Genomic DNA, 20,103 nt, shown 5'->3' on the forward strand with positions numbered 1-20,103 from the left:
GAAAAAATGTATCTAAAGCAACATTGCCACAAAATCTGACTTTAAATTATTTAATAATATTTTTTTCAATTTTTTTTACATCAACTTCTTAGAACTTTTTGTTTTTAAATTCATTTCTCAGCCTTTTACCTAAGTACACACAACCCTATTCGCCAGTCTTAAACACGAGAAATCGTGATACATTGTTTTATTTCATTTTTAAATAATATTATACATATTCATATAAAATAAATACAGACTCCTCTAATGTAATATTAATTTAAGAATAATGTTTTTTAAATGTAATAGGATTATTAAATTACGAGCTAAGAGCAAGCTCTAAGTCGCACCGGGATGTCGAATACGTTTGTGGTGGTTTTCGTGATGTGTGATTAATATTAATTATTATGATTATTATATATAATATATTATTAATCATTATCAATTAAATATAATATAATAAAATTATTGATCAATTAATTAATGACAATGATTTAATAGCAATAAGATTACGGTGGTAGTGATGAACAAAAAAATTAATAACAGATTATTACAATGCATGATTTCATTATTAAGTATGATATTTAAATCAAATAAAATTTCTTTTTATTTTTCAACATTGACCTATGACATTCATACTCTTATAAATTTGATACACCGTATGTTTTCTGAAGTAATTACGTTGTTAATAAATTGACGAATAAAAACTTGACTTGCACTTTATTTTTTTATGTTAGATTAGGTCCTGCCTTTATAGATTAGATAATGTGATTTATTCACTGATAAAATATAATTACACTGAAAAGAAATTCCTGGACTCCTTCATTAAGCACAGGAACAGTCTTTTTATTTTTATTGGCTCATTACAACTACAATCCATTTTATTTATTACTTTATTTTCATTTAACTGATTAATTACTTCGTTTTGTTCGTTCAGTACGTGAAGCCTATCCTGTTTAATTTCATATTTTTCGACGAAATAATTTCTGACACATATATATGTAAATAATTTTTTCGTCTGCACAGAATATAATCATTTATTGTTGCATTATTGATTTTAACGCATACAATTAATCAATAATCAGTATGTAATTTAAATAATAAAAAAAAAAAAAAAATAGTTAAAATGAAAAAAATATGTTGACTAGCTTTTGATCATCAAATTGACAAGTTCACAAGTACTGTTAAAATAAACCATGGATACAAATAAAAAAAAATTAATGTACACAGAAAATAAAACATTCTTTCTTTTATCGCTAAAACACTTCATTTAAAATAAAACTAATTCACTGTTAAATTTTTCTATCTTTAAATTGACGCAAAGTTTTCATTATAAAAACTCGAATTCTCTGGTCAATAATTAAGGAGCTAAAAGCATTCAATGTTTTATTTTTAGCCTTAAAAAATATAGTAGCTCCTATAAAATATTAAAATATAATTTTCAATTATATTTAACTTTATTACATGATCATAATAATAAAAAAATGCATTTTTATGAGAAATATTTTTTTTATCGTTTGTTTTTTCTTTTCATTACATTGAGTCCTCTGCATTTTACTATTAACTATTTTTAGTTTTGTTACTTTATGAAAATTTTTTCCTTTCATTGTTTGCGTTTATAATCTTGGGTATCAGTGATTGCTTGGTGTAACTCTATCGAGCCAGCTCATTATTATCAATAAACATGACAATTATTGGGATATACTCAATTAAATAAGTCATCACTTGTTATCGATCATGTATTATTGATCATGGTTAATTAATATTACACTACTAATTGTATTATTAATATTATCAGCATTATTATTATCAATTATATTTATTACTCTAAAAAAATTACTAATAGTACTCCTTATTATTATGTTTTTTATTTTTTTTTATTTTCTCCTTTTTTTTATTTATTTTTTTTTCTTTTTCATTTTTTTTTATTATTAATACCTTTCTCTAATCAATTATTATTTTGACAGGTTTTTTTCCCTTCCGCAGTCTTCCAATTGTTACATTCACGCGCCAACAATAGCATAATATGGTCGAAGTTACATTATACACTAGAATATTAGTTATGACAACTACAATTAATTATATACTTTTTAAAAAATTAATTAATTATCCACGAGACAATAATAGGAGATCATATTTTATATTTCTCTAATTATCATAAAATAATTCAATCGATAAGTTGAAAAATTTTTCTATAATTTAAAACTGCCACCCCCATTTTTTGTTAAATAAAATTACATACGAAGATAAAATATCACGATTAGACACTAATAATTGGTAATCGAAGAGCATGAAAATTAAAAATATAATAGGTGCCCACCTTAGTTAAATTTACAATTGTTTAACAATTGTAACAATGTGAACTGTACAGCTCACTCTCGAGGCACTTTTGTCTGACGACATTTTAATGTGCTATAATATCATCGAGCGGTAGGCACTTAACCCGAAACATCCGAATCCGACTCGTGTAACATATCAAAAGTTGGATTCGAATTCTGTCGGGCCTGGTTACTGTAATTTTTTCTCAGCATCCAGTTTAAACACAGATCTTCATTTCGACTATATAAATTATTGGAATTTTATTATTGACTACCCATAAACGCAGTTATTTTTATGTAAAAGTGACTATAAATTAATCTTGAAAATATTATTAAGAATTCAATAATAATAAAAATAGCAGAGATTAGTTAATGCGTTTACTTACATAGTTTTTTTTTTATATTTTTTATAATTATTAATTACATATTATTTTTCACAGCTAATGAGGCGCGCGAAATTGTCAGTCTTTCATTTTTTTTTTTTTTTTTTTTTTATTTAGTTTTATTTATTCAACTTTTAGTTTGCTTCTTTATTTATTTAATTAACATTACTCAGTAGATTTATTTTTGTTGCACAAAAAATATCGTTAAGGTATATCGTAAAACTAATTCAAGTGCTAACGCTTAGTACATTAAGTGTTCTTTTAATTAATTTATAGTAATTTAAAGCCACAGATTTCGATGTTACAAGCAATATTATGTGATCATACTCTATATATCTATTTTTTATACTATATAATTTGTTTTAACTTTTTTTTTACTTTTATAGTTAAAAATGATAGTTAGTTAATTAAAATAATTAGTACATTTATTGCGGCTGGCACTCATATTACTTTTCAATATACCTTTGCTGATTACACTTCAATATATATTGGCAAAACCATATTATTTTTCTTTTTTTTAATATCAATGAATAAATTTAATGTTAATAATTGAATTAATAGTACTAATGAGAATAATAATTAAAATATACTAATAAAAATATGGAATTACATAAATAAAACGGTCTTTAGTCTTACTATACTGCCCCCGGGGTGTTAAAATAATGTTTTATTTGAATTTATCAATTATTTTCTTTGAATATTACTAATTATCAGATAACTGTATGCATAATCTATTCTACTATCATACTCAGAAACAATCAATGCTTTTATTAAGTGTTGCTTGTAAAATAACACAAATAAAAAATAAATATTGTCGCTATTTAGTTATATCATGCAACGAACAATTATTATTTAATATAAATAAATTATGAAAATTTTTACTTCAATTCAATTTAAAGAATAATTATAAAATAATTTGATTCGATTATAATTTAATATTTAAAAAAAAAAAAGAAAAAAAAACAATTGCTATTAGTCCTATCTGACAGAACTGTTAAAAGAAATATTTACTATTTATATATCAGTCAATAAAAGAAAAAAAATTTACAATGCAAATAAGCACATAATGCTTGATTGGTGTTCTAAAATCAGAAGAATTCCATTTCCTGAAATGGATAACACAAAATATTGCAAATAACGCGCAATTCGTTTACTTTATTACATTAATTATTAGTATTATTATTTTTTTCGTTAACTAAGTAAACGGTCGCGTATTACATTATTTCTTTTTTCTTCTTTTTTACTACGAATTTGTTTCAAATTCTATCGCAGTATATAATCTAATTTTTTTTTTTTTAATTTATTAATATAGAAGTAAAAGTCGGAGGAAAGAATCAATCTTCCTAGTAGCATTTGGCTTGCCAAATTCTATAAGTTTTTTTTTCCATTTAAATATAAATAATACAATTGCAGTGACTGTTAAAATATGATTTACAAATTCATAAGAGAAAAATTAATTAATTGATTACTGCTTGTCAGTACGTATGAATATTTTTTTCGTCGTTTTTCTTTTCTCATTCATTAAAATTATCGATAATTATCTACGATATCCAAAAAGTACGTTCAGCGAGGGCACTTGGCCCGTGTCAATTAAAACTATTATTATATTATATATAATTTCATCTACACGCAGTAGAATAGTGAGAGGTCTTATCAAAAAAAGTAGGTGATAAAGATAAATTAAACCTCACCAAAACCACCGATAGCTTGCTCAGTCATACGTAGACAAAGTGATTCAAGTCTTGAATTTATTTCTGGCTCGGTCGTTTCTAATGGTGTGTTATTTTGACTGTGAAAGTGATCGCGCGGTGCACTGAATGTACGCTGTAGAGTTTTTTGTAATTGCTGTATACATAAAATACAAAAATTAATATGCAATAAATTAAAAAAAATATATAATAATTACCTCTAAACTATTTTCTTGTAAGCTCGGTCTTTTTTCAGCAACATGAGTTGTTCGTAAAATGTTAGAATTAATTCCATGATTATGGTTATTTTGTAAGTACGGTGTTGAAATGCTATTTCTGTGAGAAGTCATAAACTTATTATTCTGCAAATGATTATCATGAGCAGGACCTCTGTAGATACTGGGTTTTTTAGTGTGAGGATTTATATAAAATCGTCTATTGCTGTAATTTCCATAAACCCACCTGTTGATATTAAACAATTATTATTAATAAAATATTTTTAATTTAAATGATACACACAATGAAAAATTTTAATTACTTTGGTGTAGGTCGTGGATTTCCTAATCTACTACGCCACTGCTGTACCTTCTCTTTCTGATTTGGAGTGAAACAATCATGCTGAAGAACTTTTTCTAGAATATTAATGCAACCGACAAGAATGTGTTCATCGATCATGTCCAACACCAATCTGCTACATACTGAAATAATAAAATGAATAAAAAAAAATATAAATAAAAATGATTATATACTACATAGTAATAATTAATGTCAAAGTAATAAACATACATTTGCCAATAACTTTAGTAAATTGTGCAGGAATATCCTGTGGATCATCTTCCTGACTGGGCTTTAACGGTGTCATAAGAATAGTATTAAGTTCATCAAGAGTAGAAATGAGCAAAAGAGTTGGTCCATCACCAAAAGGGTCAAGGGTATCAATTGGCGTCAATAATTCTTTTTCTAAATTAACAAGAGTCGAGTAACGCTGTTGCAATTTGCTAATTGACAATGCTAATTTATGACGTGCACCTTTGGTAACACCTTGCTCAGCCAATTGATCTTCTGTCAGTTGTAACATCTCTTCATAACTCATTGTCGTGAAAAGATAGCTGTATTTGTGTAAGCGGAGTGTTTTCAACCAACGCGGTACATCTCGCATGCCACTACTCAGGGGACGACTTGAGGTTTCGTCCAAGCGTCCTTCACTACCACTGCTGGTGCACGAACTTTGGGGACTTAGAGGCCCTAATCCAATAAGACTGCTGGAATTATCACCAGAAACACTGAAGCTTCGTGGTTTGTGTCTGGTACTGTTATTAGTATTATTAGCGCGTTCAGCGACTTCTAAATGATGAGGCGGTGCAACTGGTGGTGTTAAGCTGTTAGATCGTCGTTGTCGGGTAATTTGCGGTGGAAATTGTACATTAAATGTATTACCTGACTGTCCACCGCCGTTGCCAGTAAACAAATTCAAAGCTTTAGCAGGCTGTTGATGTTGTTTAGAATTTTTGTTCCACGTAATGTCCCATCTGTTTGGTGCATTGGTGTACTCTTCTAAGCTATGAATTGGCGGAGTACCTGTTATTCTTTCCTCTAAATGTTTTAACCATTGACTTAATGATCTGCGATCTGGACTTGTGATTGCTGGATGTATTAATGTATAACTCAAGAGCTGTTGAGTTTGTTCAGTAAATTGTCCAGTGCTTACACAATGGCTAACTAATTCAGGTATCGCCGAAAGATAACTTTGCTTACATTCAACATTACCAGGCCGTAACAGTGGCAGATGAGCAAGTATTTGATTTATCGCAACTTCAGTACACTCTGACATCAGCGAGCTGATAAAAGCTGTATGTTGATAAATGAAATGAAATAAAAATATTTATTATAAAATCAAGAGGGTACAAGTTAAGTGTAAATAGAATTAAAATTAAGTATTAACCTGGATTGTTGGCATTAAGCTCTTGCGTATCGAGTTCAGATCGTGCAATAAGAGAATGCTGTAATGCTTGTGCCAAAAACCGTGCTTGCACTGCTGGTACTCGACGTAAAAGAGCATACAGTACTACTGTTTGCTCACACTCATTCCACTGTGAAAATACACGAGTAAGTTCGCCAACTTGCTCGCAAAATAATGCACCTGGTGCCCACTTCATATTTAACTGTTTATCCGTACTCAAGTACGGTATATTTGTTACTTCTGACGTCCTGACGTCCTTGGATTAGGTTTTATAAATGCCCGTCGTTTCCTAATCACACACAGAAAAAAATATTTTCATTTAATTCAATCGATAAATTTAACTTTGTTACACCAATGATATTATAGTAAATAAAATAAAATTATTCTATAAAATAATATTAATATATGTATGTATATATACATTAAGAGTATTTATAAAATGGTATAAACACGAAGGATAAAACGAAAGACTAGAGAAAAATAAAATATAATAAAAGACTAAGGCAAAAACGGAGCACCACCCAACGCACAACAGGTCATTCCCCTCGCTGGCACGAACCTTTCTCAACCATCATTGTCGACCAATCTGTTATGTTGAAAATAATATTGACTTGGCTCTCTTTCTTCTATACCAACTGCGTATACTGGTATATATACTATTAACACATACTATACCAAATATATATATATATATATATATATATATATATATATATATATATATATATATATATATATATATATATATATATATATACATATAGCAGTAGCAGCAGAAGCGATGATATAGCCACGATAATATTATAAATTTTAATTCTCATTACACCTCAGTACTTCACGATTCATTTACATATTTATTATTTTCATTATTATTATTATTATTATTATTATTATTGCAATAGTAATAATAATAATAATATTGTTTTATTTTGATACAAGGCATTTCAAAGATTCACATAACCTCAACAAATATATCATCGATAAGAATTCCGAAGAGGTCAAGTTTGTTTACCCCACGATGAGTGTATTTATAGCAACTCACTCGGCTACCATATAATCCATTCCGGCGTTGCATTGTATTAAACAAAAACTGTATGGCATACAATAACAATAACCTTTTAAAATAAACTAAAATGAAAATGATATTCAATAAGATGACGAAAAAATGAAAAATAATAATAACTTACGCACTCTCGTTTCACCCCGCCGAGAATATGTCATTGAGCCAATAATGTATTTAATAGTGTGTTAAAAAAATTCAAAATTAATAATAACTGCAATAATTATGACAATTGACGATTTTATTATTATATTATCCGATTGTTTTATGTTGCGGTAGTAGCAGTAGGCGTCAGTTGAATTTTAATAATACGATGATATGATGACGACTCAACAACGACTAACAACCCGTCTGCTGTATATTAGAGCCACGACACCAACACACCACAATAATATAAAAACGAAACGCACACAACGAGTCTCAAATTTCCAAAAGGAATCCTTCTTTTTATATATACATGTATGTTATCGGTGTCTTGCTTTTACACAAATCCAACGGCGTAGTGTATCTTTGTCTTCACTCGCATCGTAAGCGTCGGCTGGTTTTAAACCTAGACAAGGGGGACGAGGATCAAAGGGGATGGGCGTCTCGCCACCATCTTCAATGTTTGGGTCTCGATTATCGTGACTTATATATATATGCATTCATGCCTATATACAAGCATATATACATACTTATAACATGGACGTTATGTTATATTACTTTTAAGGTCTTGAAATGTATTTTTTACTGTAAAATGCAAATGAAAATATAAATATATTAATAAAAATTAAATAAAATATAACTAAAAATAATAAATTAATTAATTAAGTGTGTATACTTAGTAAATAAATAATAAAAATAAAAGTCGAATAATTTCGGCCATTAACCGCAGATACAAACACTTTGAGCACCGTTTTCAGATGTTTAGTATTATTCTTATCATAATCGATGTTGTTTTATTGAGATTAATTAAATAAATAATGTACAATCATTAATTACCGTATTAATATGTCAGTATTGGGTCGGCAATGAAGTTAACACGTTCAACACAACACTCATTTATTCACCGTTAGAGCATTTTAGCGTTAACTTTTTTTCTCCTGTCGAGTAAATATAAACGTGTATTTATATATAGTATATATTATATATATATATGGTTTGAATGGTGAAGTTTCGTATAGTTATATGGTTATATATAGTGTGTATGTTATGTATGTCGTCCTCCACCATGCGGTTTGGTGGGCCTACGTGACCACACTGTCTATAGCTTCCTGCTCCGTTTCTGCTCTACCTTAGTAGCGTTATTTTATTGGTTGATGCTGACTCCGATTGACCAATTGAAATAGATAATATATCTTGTTATTGTTGCGCAGCTTCTACTCGACTTATAACATTTATTCAACTGATCCCGCCATTTTTTTTTAATTATCCTTGCAGTGATACATATTTTGTTTTGCTGTAACTGTTAATGATACTAAAGTTAGCCGACGTTTTTAATTTTGTGATTTTTTTTTTTAATAATTAAATTAGAATAAAAAAATATTTTTTTAAAATTGCACTTACAAATTTTAAAGTTTTTTACAAATGAAATTTTTTTTTCTTTTTTTTGTAGTCATTTTTTCAATAAAAAAAATTTTTTTTATTTTTAAATGTCGGCTAACTTAATTTTTATTAACTGTTATCAGTATTTACATTTATAAATTTTATTTATTCAATTTATCAAGAATAATATAAATTATAAATTTACCGAATGGAAAAAATTCAGATTTTAACATTAAAATGATAAATGTAATGATGAAAATTAAATTAGCCGACAATTGAAAATTTTGATAATTTATTTTATTGAAAAATAATTTTTAAAAAATTAAAACAAGAATTTCCACATGTAGAGAATTTTTAAAATTATCCGTGAAATTTTTTAATAATAGTTTTTTAGTTCTAATTTTTGATTAAAAAAAAATCAAAAATTTTTGAGTGTCGGCTAACTTAATTTTCATAATGTAATGACATTGGAATCAGCAAACTTTTGAAAAGTATTTAATTTTTTTCATCAATTGAATTAGAATAAAAAAAATATGACACTGAAGTTGACATATATTATAATTTTTTTAGAATTTTATAGCAATTAAATTGTTGTGAAAAAAAAATTAATAAAAAAATTCCACATATGAAAATTAAAAAAAATTATTAGAGGAAATTTTTAAAAGCATTTTTAATTTTTCTATCATTTATTATAAGCATTTATTGTAATTTATTTTTATAAGAATTTTGAAAATTGACAGTTGTCAGCTAGCTTCAGTATCATAAAAAAATAGTTTTTAAAATAGCACTTAAAGTTTTTCAAACTTTTGAAATTTTTCTTTTAATTTTTTTGTAATAAGAAAATTCCTACAAGTTGTCAGATATCTATTCATTTCAGTTTTATGTAAATTCTTTAGCCACTAGGAAGCATAAAATTGTATCTATTCCTTTTTATTCTTACAAGTACTTGTTGTAGGTGTCATTTGATACCGACGAACGTTCCAAAACTCCAATATATTATGTTTACTGTATACATCCTATGTTGAATGTAAAATGAACGCCACAGCGTGAAATAATTCGCCCATATATTTAATAGTTATATTTTTTGTGAATTTTGTAAAAAAAATTGATAACATGAAAAATTACATTGTCTAAATGAACTTATTCATAAACATTTCATTTTTATTTTTTATTTTTAAAAGTTTCATACTAAATTAATTATTGATAATTGGAGTATTAATTGAAATGCCTTATTAGTAAAAGTATAATTTAATAAAACAATTCAGTTACGAATTGAGTAATTAACATGCGATTATGTTTCTGAGTAAATTATTTATTTTTTTCTATAATAACAAAATAATTGTCGCACTTAAAAATTAAAAATGAATTTGTTCAAAACAAAAATAAATTATTTAACAAAAAACTAAATGATAATCTGTTGTATTTTAAATCAATTAACAATAAAAATAAAAATTATTTTTTCTTTAATTTTATTAAAAATAAACTAGAATGAAAAAGAGGTAAAACTGTCAGCTTAAAAAAATAGATTAATGAACGATTTTAAGTGATAAATTTCGTTGTATTTCACAGATATTAATTATAAAAAATTATTTGTTTTTAATAAATAAGAAATAACATTGAAAAAACATTAATTGTGCGGCCTTCACCTACATATATTTATTCTGAAATTCATGAGACATAATGAAGATGTCAATTCGAGGTTTGAAATTACTTTACAATCGCAGTGTCCTCAAGGACTCTGCTTATTTATGAATCTAAATTTACAATATCCATATCTTTATTACAGTATTTTTAATAAAAAGTATGCACTTTTTCTTTTCTACGACTGTTATTTGAAATTATTATTCTGTCGCAAATATTTCAATTAATCAATATTTATTCATTACAGTATTGATTATCTGTAACCTAATACCTCATTGTTTTTCATAATGATTGAACTAACACGGAACACCATCGGTTAATATCTAAATATATTAATAGTCGAGTATAAATATTTATCAAATAATTTCATTTCTTTAACTAACTATATTAATTTGATAAAAAAAATTTATAATTATTAAATATTTTCTCCCATTCCGTCGCTTTCTGTAACAAGAGCTCTTTCTAAAATGACACGTCCTTCTTTGTAACGTTGATTGTCATCAGTAGCGAACTCGTAAACCCAGCCGAGTTTAGCATCACAATTTTTACAGCTTACATCTCTGACCATGTGTCTCCCTGTTAGCATTACACGATCTTGAACTTCACTTTATGGAAACAAAGAAAAAAAATTTATTAATTACTTATTACACGTCTTTTTGTTTTTGACAACTTCTATAAATAGATGGATTATTTTATAGGTCAAAGTATTTAATTAAAAAGAAAAAAAATAAACGTACCTGTAATTTAAATTAACAACTTTGTTGAAAAGAAAAGCACGTCCAGTAGCTCCTGTAAATCGTGTGCTGATCAGCTGACCTCTGTTTGTTAAATTAGTATCACATGATGCACAAGAAAATAAACGAGCTCCTCCAATATGCTCCAAAAAAATAACACCCATGTTTCTTTTTTTAATTACTTAATTTTTTAGAAATAAATAAATGGCACGTTAAAAATTGTTTGACGATTTTTTTATTCAAATCAAATGACACAGGCCAGAATAATAATAATGGAAGATGAATGTCGCCTATATGAGTAGCAATAACCGAATGTTTTGTTATGACTGACTTTGACGTTGTCTTTAAAGATGGCGGAATGTCATTATTTATAGCGGTAAAATTCAAATAATAATTTAAAAAATTTATAATACTAAAGTTAGCCGACGTTTTTAATTTTTTTGATTTTTTTTTAATTTTCTAATTAAAACAAAAAAATATTTTTTTTTAATTGCACTTACAGTTTTTCAAGTTTTTTGCAAATAAAATTTTTTTTTTATTTTTTTTGTAATAATTTTTTCAATAAAAAAAATTTCTTAAAATTTTTAGATAGTGGCTAACTTAATTTTCATAAAAATTTTAATAGTATTACAATTGAAAAAATAATATTTAACTAATCAGAGAATAAATTATGATTTTTTACAAGCAAACAAATAAATAAATAACCAATTACTAATGAATATGTAATTATATCAGTAATGCAAAAAATAATGCATAGTTTAAAAATTATTTTTCAATCTTCTAAATAATTGATGAAAAGAAAAATATAAAATTTTTGAAAACTAATAATAATAAATAGTTTTATTTGCACGACTTTCGTCTGATACAAAGTTTTTACATATTTTGTATCTGTATATTAATTGTATATCTTATTTCTCTTTCCAATTAATCTTTCTATTTTTCTTTTCTTTTCTTTTTTCCTCTCGTTAGCACGTCGTTGTTCTTCTGGTGACCCTCCTGCCCCAAACTCCGCAATCCTGTTTTTTCCCTTAGGATCTCTTCAATTTTTTTGAAGACCGTGCATGCTTTCCCGTCTATTCTTCCCTTTAGTACTTCTATTAGACTTTCTTCTACCTTTTCATTTTCTAACTCTTTCCATTCATTTAAAAAACTCTTTCCTTCTTCTCCTACTTTTTCATATATTTCTTCACATTTCATTATATGTATCAGGGTTTCTTCTTCCCCCTCACATACTCTACATCTCCAATCCTTATATCCTTTCTTTTCCCCTCTTCCTATGTTCCCACATCGTACCCTCGCCTATGTTTCCTTGTCTTCTTCACTTATTTCATCTTTTCTCCAATAGTAGTTTTTATCTTTGTCTATTTTTATTTTCTTGTATAATTTGCAATATGATGATTTCTCTATCGCCTCCTCGTCTTCTTTTTGTGCTTCTTCTTTAATTCTCATTATCCCTTCATCCAGCTTTGTTTCTATTTCTTCTATTTCTTGCTCTTTATATATCATTCTGACTACTTCCTCACAGCCCATTTTCGTTAGTATTTTTTTTACTTCTTTACTCCATTTTCTTGCTCTTCCGTTTAGTATACCTCTCATTTCTTCTTTCATCACTATCCTTGGCCATCTTTCCCTGTTCATTTTGATCACGTCCTTTATATATCGTACTGCTCTCTCTTTTAGTGTTATTTCTATATCCTCTACTCCCATTTCTTCCCTCTATATGTACCCTGGTGTGTCCCTACTCACTCCTAAAGCCATCTTGCACAACCTTCTATGCACTCTCCTAATCTCCTCCGATTTTTCCCACCCCCACACTTCTACTCCATACATAGCTACAGATTTCGCCACCGTGTTCATCAGATACATCCTCTCCCTTATACTGTTCCTTTTGCTTCTCTTTATTATACCCCATACCGCGTTCGTTGCTTTTTGTGCCTTTCTCGCCATCTCCTTTCTTTGCTTTGCTGCACTATTCTTTGTCGTAAACCAGTATCCTAAATATTTCACCTCTTTTACTTCCTCTATTTCCTCCCCTTCATATGTCCATTTTTTTTCTTTTTTCTTTCTTCCTCCATTTCTGCATATTATTATCTTTGTTTTCTCTGCATTTACCTCCATCTTATTTTCTTTGGTATATTTTCTCAGTTCATTCAGCATACTTCTTAGTTCTCCTCCTGATTCTGCTACTAGTGCCACATCATCTGCGTATTTCATCGCATATATTCGCTTGTTCCCTATCGCCGTCCCCCCGATTTTCTTTTTTTCCATCTGCTCTTCGAGTCCATCTATATTTATTCCATATAATGCACCGCTCATTGCACATCCCTACCTTACCCCTTTTCTAGTTTCGAATATTTTTAAAAACTATTTTTGATCTATTAACTAAAATTGAGGCACTATTATTATTATCATTAAAATAAAAATAAAATATTGACTACATTAAAATATGCTATTTTTTATTACGCATATAAACAGTGTACAACATGTTACATGTGTGTATATATAGATTATTTATATATACATTTATAGATAGATATATTTTTAGATAATATATATTTATATAGTTTCTTTTTAATAAACTTGTGTAAATTACATCGTTAAAGCTATTAATTAAACATTTATACTTGTGCAAGTACAATCTTATATAAATTTATTATTCTTTCATCTATTTTATCTCACAATCATTGGAAAGTTTGTTTCATAATAATAATAATATTAATAATAATTGTTGTTATTATTTTATAAGTTTGATTAGATTGTTTAGGCATATTAACTTATTTTAAATGAAGAAATCTAGTTCTACAAAATGGAAATAATAATTTTTTATAATTAAAAACTATCATTAAATATTTATCGTGAAAGATAAATTAAAAATAAATTGAAGAATGAAATAGTTTTGGTCATTTGTTTGTTATTTTTAATTTTTGATAATCATGTCGGTTTTAAAGGCACATTCGAAATATTAAAAATAATTATGTGTTTTTATTAAAGGTTATAGCAATAATGTAACTTGCTATTAACATCCTTCACATAAATATATCTTGTTGTATTTTACTTTAATTGTTATCAGCAATATCATCATCTATCATCATAGACAAGTTTTATGTTAATCAAGTTAAAATGATAATAATCAATAGAAAAATATAAAATATTAAAAACTCCTTTCTATAGCCAAAATCACAGAGAAGTCGCTTACTTTCTTCAATCGTACATCAGCTCATTACTTGTTTTGTTTTTTTTGTATCTTTTTTCGTTTATTGTTTAGTCTTAAAGATTTTTTATGTTAGTTTGGTATAAATAATATAAATATATATTTGAATACAATAAAGCTTAAATATAAAAATCTTCATATACGCACATACGCATAGTATAATTTATAAAACGTTATCGTTTTTTTTTATATTCGAAAAAATGTAATTTGCTAAATTTTTTATTATTTTAAAAGTTGAATGTCGATAAAGTATGCGCGTATACATAGATTTATACAGAAACGATACATTTATACATTTTGATTATAAATTCTTTCTCCCTTTTACATTGACGATCGCATAAGAATTTAATACTGTAACTAATCTATTTACATAAAACAATTATACATAACGTATGGTTAATTAATGTATATATTTTTATTTTTAATATATCAATTATAGAGAAGATTGATTGCAGTTGAAATTAAATCAAACACTAATTGTTCCCACGTATATTTATATTCCTAAACATTTTAAATATTTTGTAGATAAAAATGCCCCATTGACAATTAATAAATGTCTTTATGCGAATCGTCTGTTGAAATATGCTTAAATGTTAGTCTCGAAGTTTTTCAATTTCCACTTAAATTTTATAATTAGTCAAATAATTGCAAATTCAAAAAAAAAATTGAAACTTGGAGACTTTAACTATGCACTTTATATTTTCTGTATAGTACATTTAATTAATATCTCATGATAAAAGTTTTTACAATAAAAAGTAAGAAGCACCGCGACATCCAGTCGCCTGGAAGCGTTAATGATTATATAAAAAGATTTTTTTAAAAATATAAATCCATATATTCAGTTCCTTTTTATAGTATTATATTTTTTTTTTTCATTAATATTAACTTGGCTTTTATCACTCACATTCATATTTTTCTATCACGAATAATTTGAAAATATGATCAGATGATAACTATAAATATATATATTTATATATCAATAAAATTTTTAACATGTATGATTATTAAATATTTTGAATAAAATACACCACTTAACTGCAAAATAAGGTGTATTAAATAAAAATGGATAACTGTCTTATATAATTTAAAAACTCTAAAACATTTGTTGATAGAATAAACACGAGATTAACAATAAACTAAAAATAGTAATTATTTAGTTGTAATAATACGATAAATGTCAAAAAAAAAATAATAAATTTAATAATTATTCTCATGCCGTATTAAATTTAAGTGGCACATCAACAATAAATTTATTTTAATCCCTTCATACGTAAAAGTAATTCAAAAGAATTAATAATAAGTGTTATTGAAGGAATAGTAAGTATTACTAAAGTAAATATTTATTCTTTACTTGGTAAGTTTCGTTCTATTTGCAGCTAATTCTGCAAGACACGCCAGTGCTTCGAGATCGGGCGATGCACACCATGCTAAAAAATTTTTTCTCATTATTAATAATTACACTCTTAAAAATTTATATGGATACAATTTTTATGTACTTACGTTGATTTTTTTCCTCGGTAGAATTTTTCGAAGAAGTCGCTGAAGTATTACGCGTTATACTTTGTTTACGAGCTTTTCGCTTTTGGCTACCAACTAAATGAGCATTAGTGGTCTCATCGTGTAAATTAATAATTTCATTAGTTTCTTTCCGATCATTAGCTTGAGAATCGAGTTGTCCGATTTTATTTTGATTAACCGAAGTACGTTTAGTTATCGAACTTATATTTAATTTTTGGGGTAATTTTTTCTTTTTAGTACGTTGTTGTTTTTTCTTTTCTTGGAATTCTTCTAAACTTAATGATGGTAATGCTTCTATTTTTTTTTCCAGATTAAAATCTCTATTAATTAAAACACATAATTAATATATATTATAAAAAATTATAAAAGTAAATGAACTTACTCGGCTTTGAATCGTTTACGTGTCCACAGCTCGTACTCTGCTTCGTCTGTTCCAGTATTTTCAGGCTTCGAAGCTTCGACTTTACCTTCAGCACTAATTTAATATCGATAAGATATATGTTATATTAGTAATGTTATTATATTTTATGCTAGGTATTTAGTAAATTAATTAATTAATCGATAAGTTAATAGTAGTGACCTCAAATTTACCTGTCAACAAGATGCTCCAAGTCACTACGTGAACTATTCCCTCCTTCACTGCTCAATGAATCAGTCTTTTCGCTTACATTGGACGATATCGAATTTCTTCTTTCCTTTGTATGCTTTTCAACGCCAGTAACTCTAAAAATATACACATTAAATAAACACCACAAAATAATAATAAAAAATAAATTTACCACAAAAATTATTTCTCAAATAGATGAATAAATAAATAAATAAAATTACTTGTTAAGGCCAGTTCGTCGTCGTTTATTTTGTTGTGTCGTTGATCCAATATTTCTCACCTGTTCAGCAAGAAATTTTTGATAACGTAATCCCTTGCAACTACGCTCACTTCGAAAATTACCATCTTCTGGACTATTTACTTCTATGTAAGAATTCGTGTCGCGTTTTTTTCCCTCTTCATCTAAGTCAAGATGATGCTTATTGTTGTTATTATTGCTGCTGCTGTTGTTATTAGACTCGGCATTATCTGTCCTTGATCCACCAAACAAGTCAGCTTTACAGTCTTTTTTTTGTTCCAAGTTTATTGGTAATTCCGTATAACGTTTTTTTGGTGGTTTAGGTATAACTATTTCCTCAGTACCATTTTTTATATTTTTCTTTTCTATATTTGGTAATTCGTCATCATCATCGTCGTCATCAACAAAGTCATCATCTTCATCATCGTCAGGAATACGATCAACATCAGCCCCTTTCTTGTGATGAGGTTGATTTTTTTGAGGTGTAAATAATGAACTCAGCCCACCAATCTGAGATTCATCGGCTAATTTACCTGGTTGAATGGCATTGTTATTAACATTACTTGTGTAAGTGGAAGACTCGTAATTTGAGTCACTAGTAGATGTTGAATTTTCTTCATAACTCGATCCAACATCCGGCTTTTTGTTTGTTGGTCTTGTTGTTAAAGTTCTCAATGGTGGAGCGGGTAGTTTATACCATTTAAAATCTGGATTAGCATTTAGAAATGCATCTTTATACTGGAAGAAAAAAAATAAAATTATAATTAACCATTAAATATTTTAGGAAGAAAAAAAAAAGCTAATTAATACTTGAGAAATTTAATCTTACTTTTAAAAGTTTTACAAAGCAATAGTTTCAAAGTTTTGTAATGCTTAGTGAACGAATATATAAACATATTTTTTTTCTACAATGTCTAGATAAGATTATTAAAATTTTAATTACTTGAAGAAAAAAAAAATCAATGTATATTTTTTTTATCGATTGAAAAAATATTATAGCTAAAGCCCGGAAGGCTTCTTATTTCTAATTACACCAAATAATGATAATAATTATTTAATAAAATTAAATTAATATAGTTACCTCCTGAGCTAAATTAATATACGATTGTTTTTGATCTGGATGTAAAGTAGCCCACCATTCACCAAGAACCCGAGTCACAGCTCGATTTTCAAGATGAGGAAAATGCAGTCTCACTGATCCCCGATGTCGTTTACAAAATATGAGAAAAGCATTCATTGGCCGCCTCGCATGATGAGCTGGTTCTTCCGGTTCTCTTTGCTCCTGAACAATTAAAAAATATCAACAATTAACGATCAACAATAAAAACAAACATAAATAATGATGAAAATACTGTTAATAGTATAAAGATAATATAATAAAAAGAAAAAAATAAAACAAACATTTTATATAACATCATAACTTATTTTTTTGCGTTTTCCATTCAATAAAAAATTGCACAATCTATCCATTTTATAGATATGAATTTTTACATCGTCAACGTATTAAATCATTTTTCACACTAAATAACGAATAACAAGATAAAATATTATAATAATAGCTAGTAATATCAAAAAATTTACCCTTTTAATGTAAACAAATTCTGATATTTAGAGTAAAAAAAACATGAATTTGGTGTATTTATAAAAACCAATTATTTACTTAAAATAACTGAGTCGTAAAAAATTTTTTTTTGTTTCGCTTAATTTATCTGACATATTCTAGCATATGTTTAGATTAAAAAAATTGTTAATTATAATAATAAAATACTTATAAAATAAATTTATTTAATTAACATTAATTAATAAATATCAATAAACATAAATTTATCGTACAAGTAGTTAATAAGTATAGAAAAAATTAAAGTCAGCCATGATTGTGATTAAATACATGTTTGATTGTAAAACTTTTGTAAATACCTTCTCCATTTGATGGCCGAGTAATTTTCTACAGATTGTATAATTTTTTTTTTAACGAATTTTCCTGATTTATCACTGATGAACGTGACTTAAGACATTAATGATAATGTTTAGTAATGTCAAACATTGAGATAATAAATACCAAGGAATTGAACAAATGTTATGCTTATGATTATTGAAAAATATAAAATAAAACTACTTAATGTTAATAATAAGATATTAAAAAAATAAGACACAAAAAAAAACGTATGACCGTCGCTTGTAAATGACGAATGTGACAGCTGGACGAACGTAAATACTACTGTCAAATTCAATAAAAATAAACATTCAAAGTTGAATTAAAAAAAAAAATAACGTCACCATATATTTTATAAAAATGTATTAATAAACATAATAGTATTTAGTATTATTTATTATTAATTACAATAGCTTGTCAATAATTAAACATGACATTTAAAACTCAAGGTTGTATTATATGTATTTCTTTGTATGTTATTACAGAATACACACACGTATTATATTTATTTGCCGCATCTCATAGTACGTATTATTATTAATATTATTTTTTTTTATTGAATTGAAATCTGTGGAATGGAGTAGATTATTATTAACAGTAAATAAACATAAATGTTCTAAATACTTGAATAGATGTACTAGATTAAATTATTATCACTAATAAATATTTAAAACAGTGACAATTAAGCGTAAGAGAAAACAAAAACATTGATAAATAATCAACCTACTCACCGTCACTTGATCGTTGGCAGCCATTTCTGATTTTCACTTGACAATTCACTCAACGGCGCATAATAAAAGATAAAGCTCTCTCCAAGTCTTGTGTTTTGGTCTCTCTTACTCATTTAGTTTTATGTTTTTCCTTCTTTATTTTTTCTTATTATGTATGCATTAATACTCGCTCTGTCACTCACATTACTGACTTATTTTTCCTCTTTCCCCGCAGCAAAACAATTTTGACACATGATTCTATTTTTTTTCTATATAATACACAACTTTTTTTGTCTCAACGCGCAACGCGACAAGTGTCCTAGTGACAAAGGTTTTAGTGTATTCGACTTGAAGCAAGAAATAAATTAATAATAAAAAAAAAATTTATTTGTCAAATTGCCGGTTTTCACTTGAATTATAATAACAATAATGGTAATAAAAATATTTTTTAAAAATTAAATTATCAGTTAATTCTCTTCACTTTTTATACGGACGATAACAACGTCATACAAAATTTATCTTTCATCAGAAATGATGACTGATAGCTTTTGAAATAGTAATAAATTTTGGAAATCCCAGTCGTTATTTATGAAATTTTT

At 26.8% G+C, this 20,103-nt stretch overlaps 4 protein-coding genes across 8 annotated transcripts; all 4 read right to left on the bottom strand.

The window, feature by feature from the left end:
* Positions 1–2,503: 2,503 nt before the first annotated feature.
* Positions 2,504–8,634, bottom strand: LOC123262658 (protein Smaug). Of its 4 annotated transcripts, none has more exons than XM_044724974.1 (6): positions 8,370–8,634; positions 6,311–6,617; positions 5,155–6,216; positions 4,907–5,066; positions 4,587–4,830; positions 2,504–4,525 (listed from the first exon to the last, which is right to left on the bottom strand). In XM_044724974.1, exons 2-6 carry the CDS (start codon positions 6,522–6,524, stop codon positions 4,361–4,363), a joined length of 1,845 nt encoding a protein of 614 aa, XP_044580909.1. In that variant the 5' UTR covers positions 6,525–6,617; positions 8,370–8,634; the 3' UTR covers positions 2,504–4,360. The 4 variants fall into 4 exon arrangements, with proteins under 4 accessions (XP_044580909.1, XP_044580911.1, XP_044580910.1 ...); XM_044724976.1 differs by lacking the exon at positions 8,370–8,634 and adding an exon at positions 7,520–8,117; XM_044724975.1 differs by lacking the exon at positions 8,370–8,634 and adding an exon at positions 7,516–8,117.
* A 1,815-nt stretch (positions 8,635–10,449) lies between these two features.
* LOC123262656 (protein yippee-like 5) lies at positions 10,450–11,616 on the bottom strand. Its single transcript, XM_044724967.1, has 2 exons — positions 11,291–11,616; positions 10,450–11,158 (listed from the first exon to the last, which is right to left on the bottom strand). The coding sequence occupies exons 1-2, from the start codon at positions 11,449–11,451 to the stop codon at positions 10,969–10,971; spliced, it is 351 nt and encodes a 116-aa protein (XP_044580902.1). The 5' UTR covers positions 11,452–11,616; the 3' UTR covers positions 10,450–10,968.
* Positions 11,617–13,003: 1,387 nt separating this feature from the next.
* On the bottom strand, positions 13,004–13,603 carry LOC123262989. Its single transcript, XM_044725497.1, has one exon. It carries the CDS (start codon positions 13,601–13,603, stop codon positions 13,004–13,006), a length of 600 nt encoding a protein of 199 aa, XP_044581432.1.
* Positions 13,604–15,841: 2,238 nt separating this feature from the next.
* Positions 15,842–19,861, bottom strand: LOC123263068 (uncharacterized protein DDB_G0289357). Of its 2 annotated transcripts, none has more exons than XM_044725605.1 (7): positions 19,526–19,861; positions 17,943–18,143; positions 16,845–17,599; positions 16,608–16,739; positions 16,399–16,491; positions 15,999–16,336; positions 15,842–15,925 (listed from the first exon to the last, which is right to left on the bottom strand). In XM_044725605.1, exons 1-7 carry the CDS (start codon positions 19,547–19,549, stop codon positions 15,846–15,848), a joined length of 1,623 nt encoding a protein of 540 aa, XP_044581540.1. In that variant the 5' UTR covers positions 19,550–19,861; the 3' UTR covers positions 15,842–15,845. The 2 variants fall into 2 exon arrangements, with proteins under 2 accessions (XP_044581540.1, XP_044581541.1); XM_044725606.1 differs by lacking the exon at positions 19,526–19,861 and adding an exon at positions 18,779–19,103.
* Positions 19,862–20,103: the final 242 nt, after the last annotated feature.

Source organism: Cotesia glomerata, linkage group LG4, assembly GCF_020080835.1.
Source record: "Cotesia glomerata isolate CgM1 linkage group LG4, MPM_Cglom_v2.3, whole genome shotgun sequence".
Taxonomy (NCBI): domain Eukaryota; kingdom Metazoa; phylum Arthropoda; class Insecta; order Hymenoptera; family Braconidae; genus Cotesia; species Cotesia glomerata.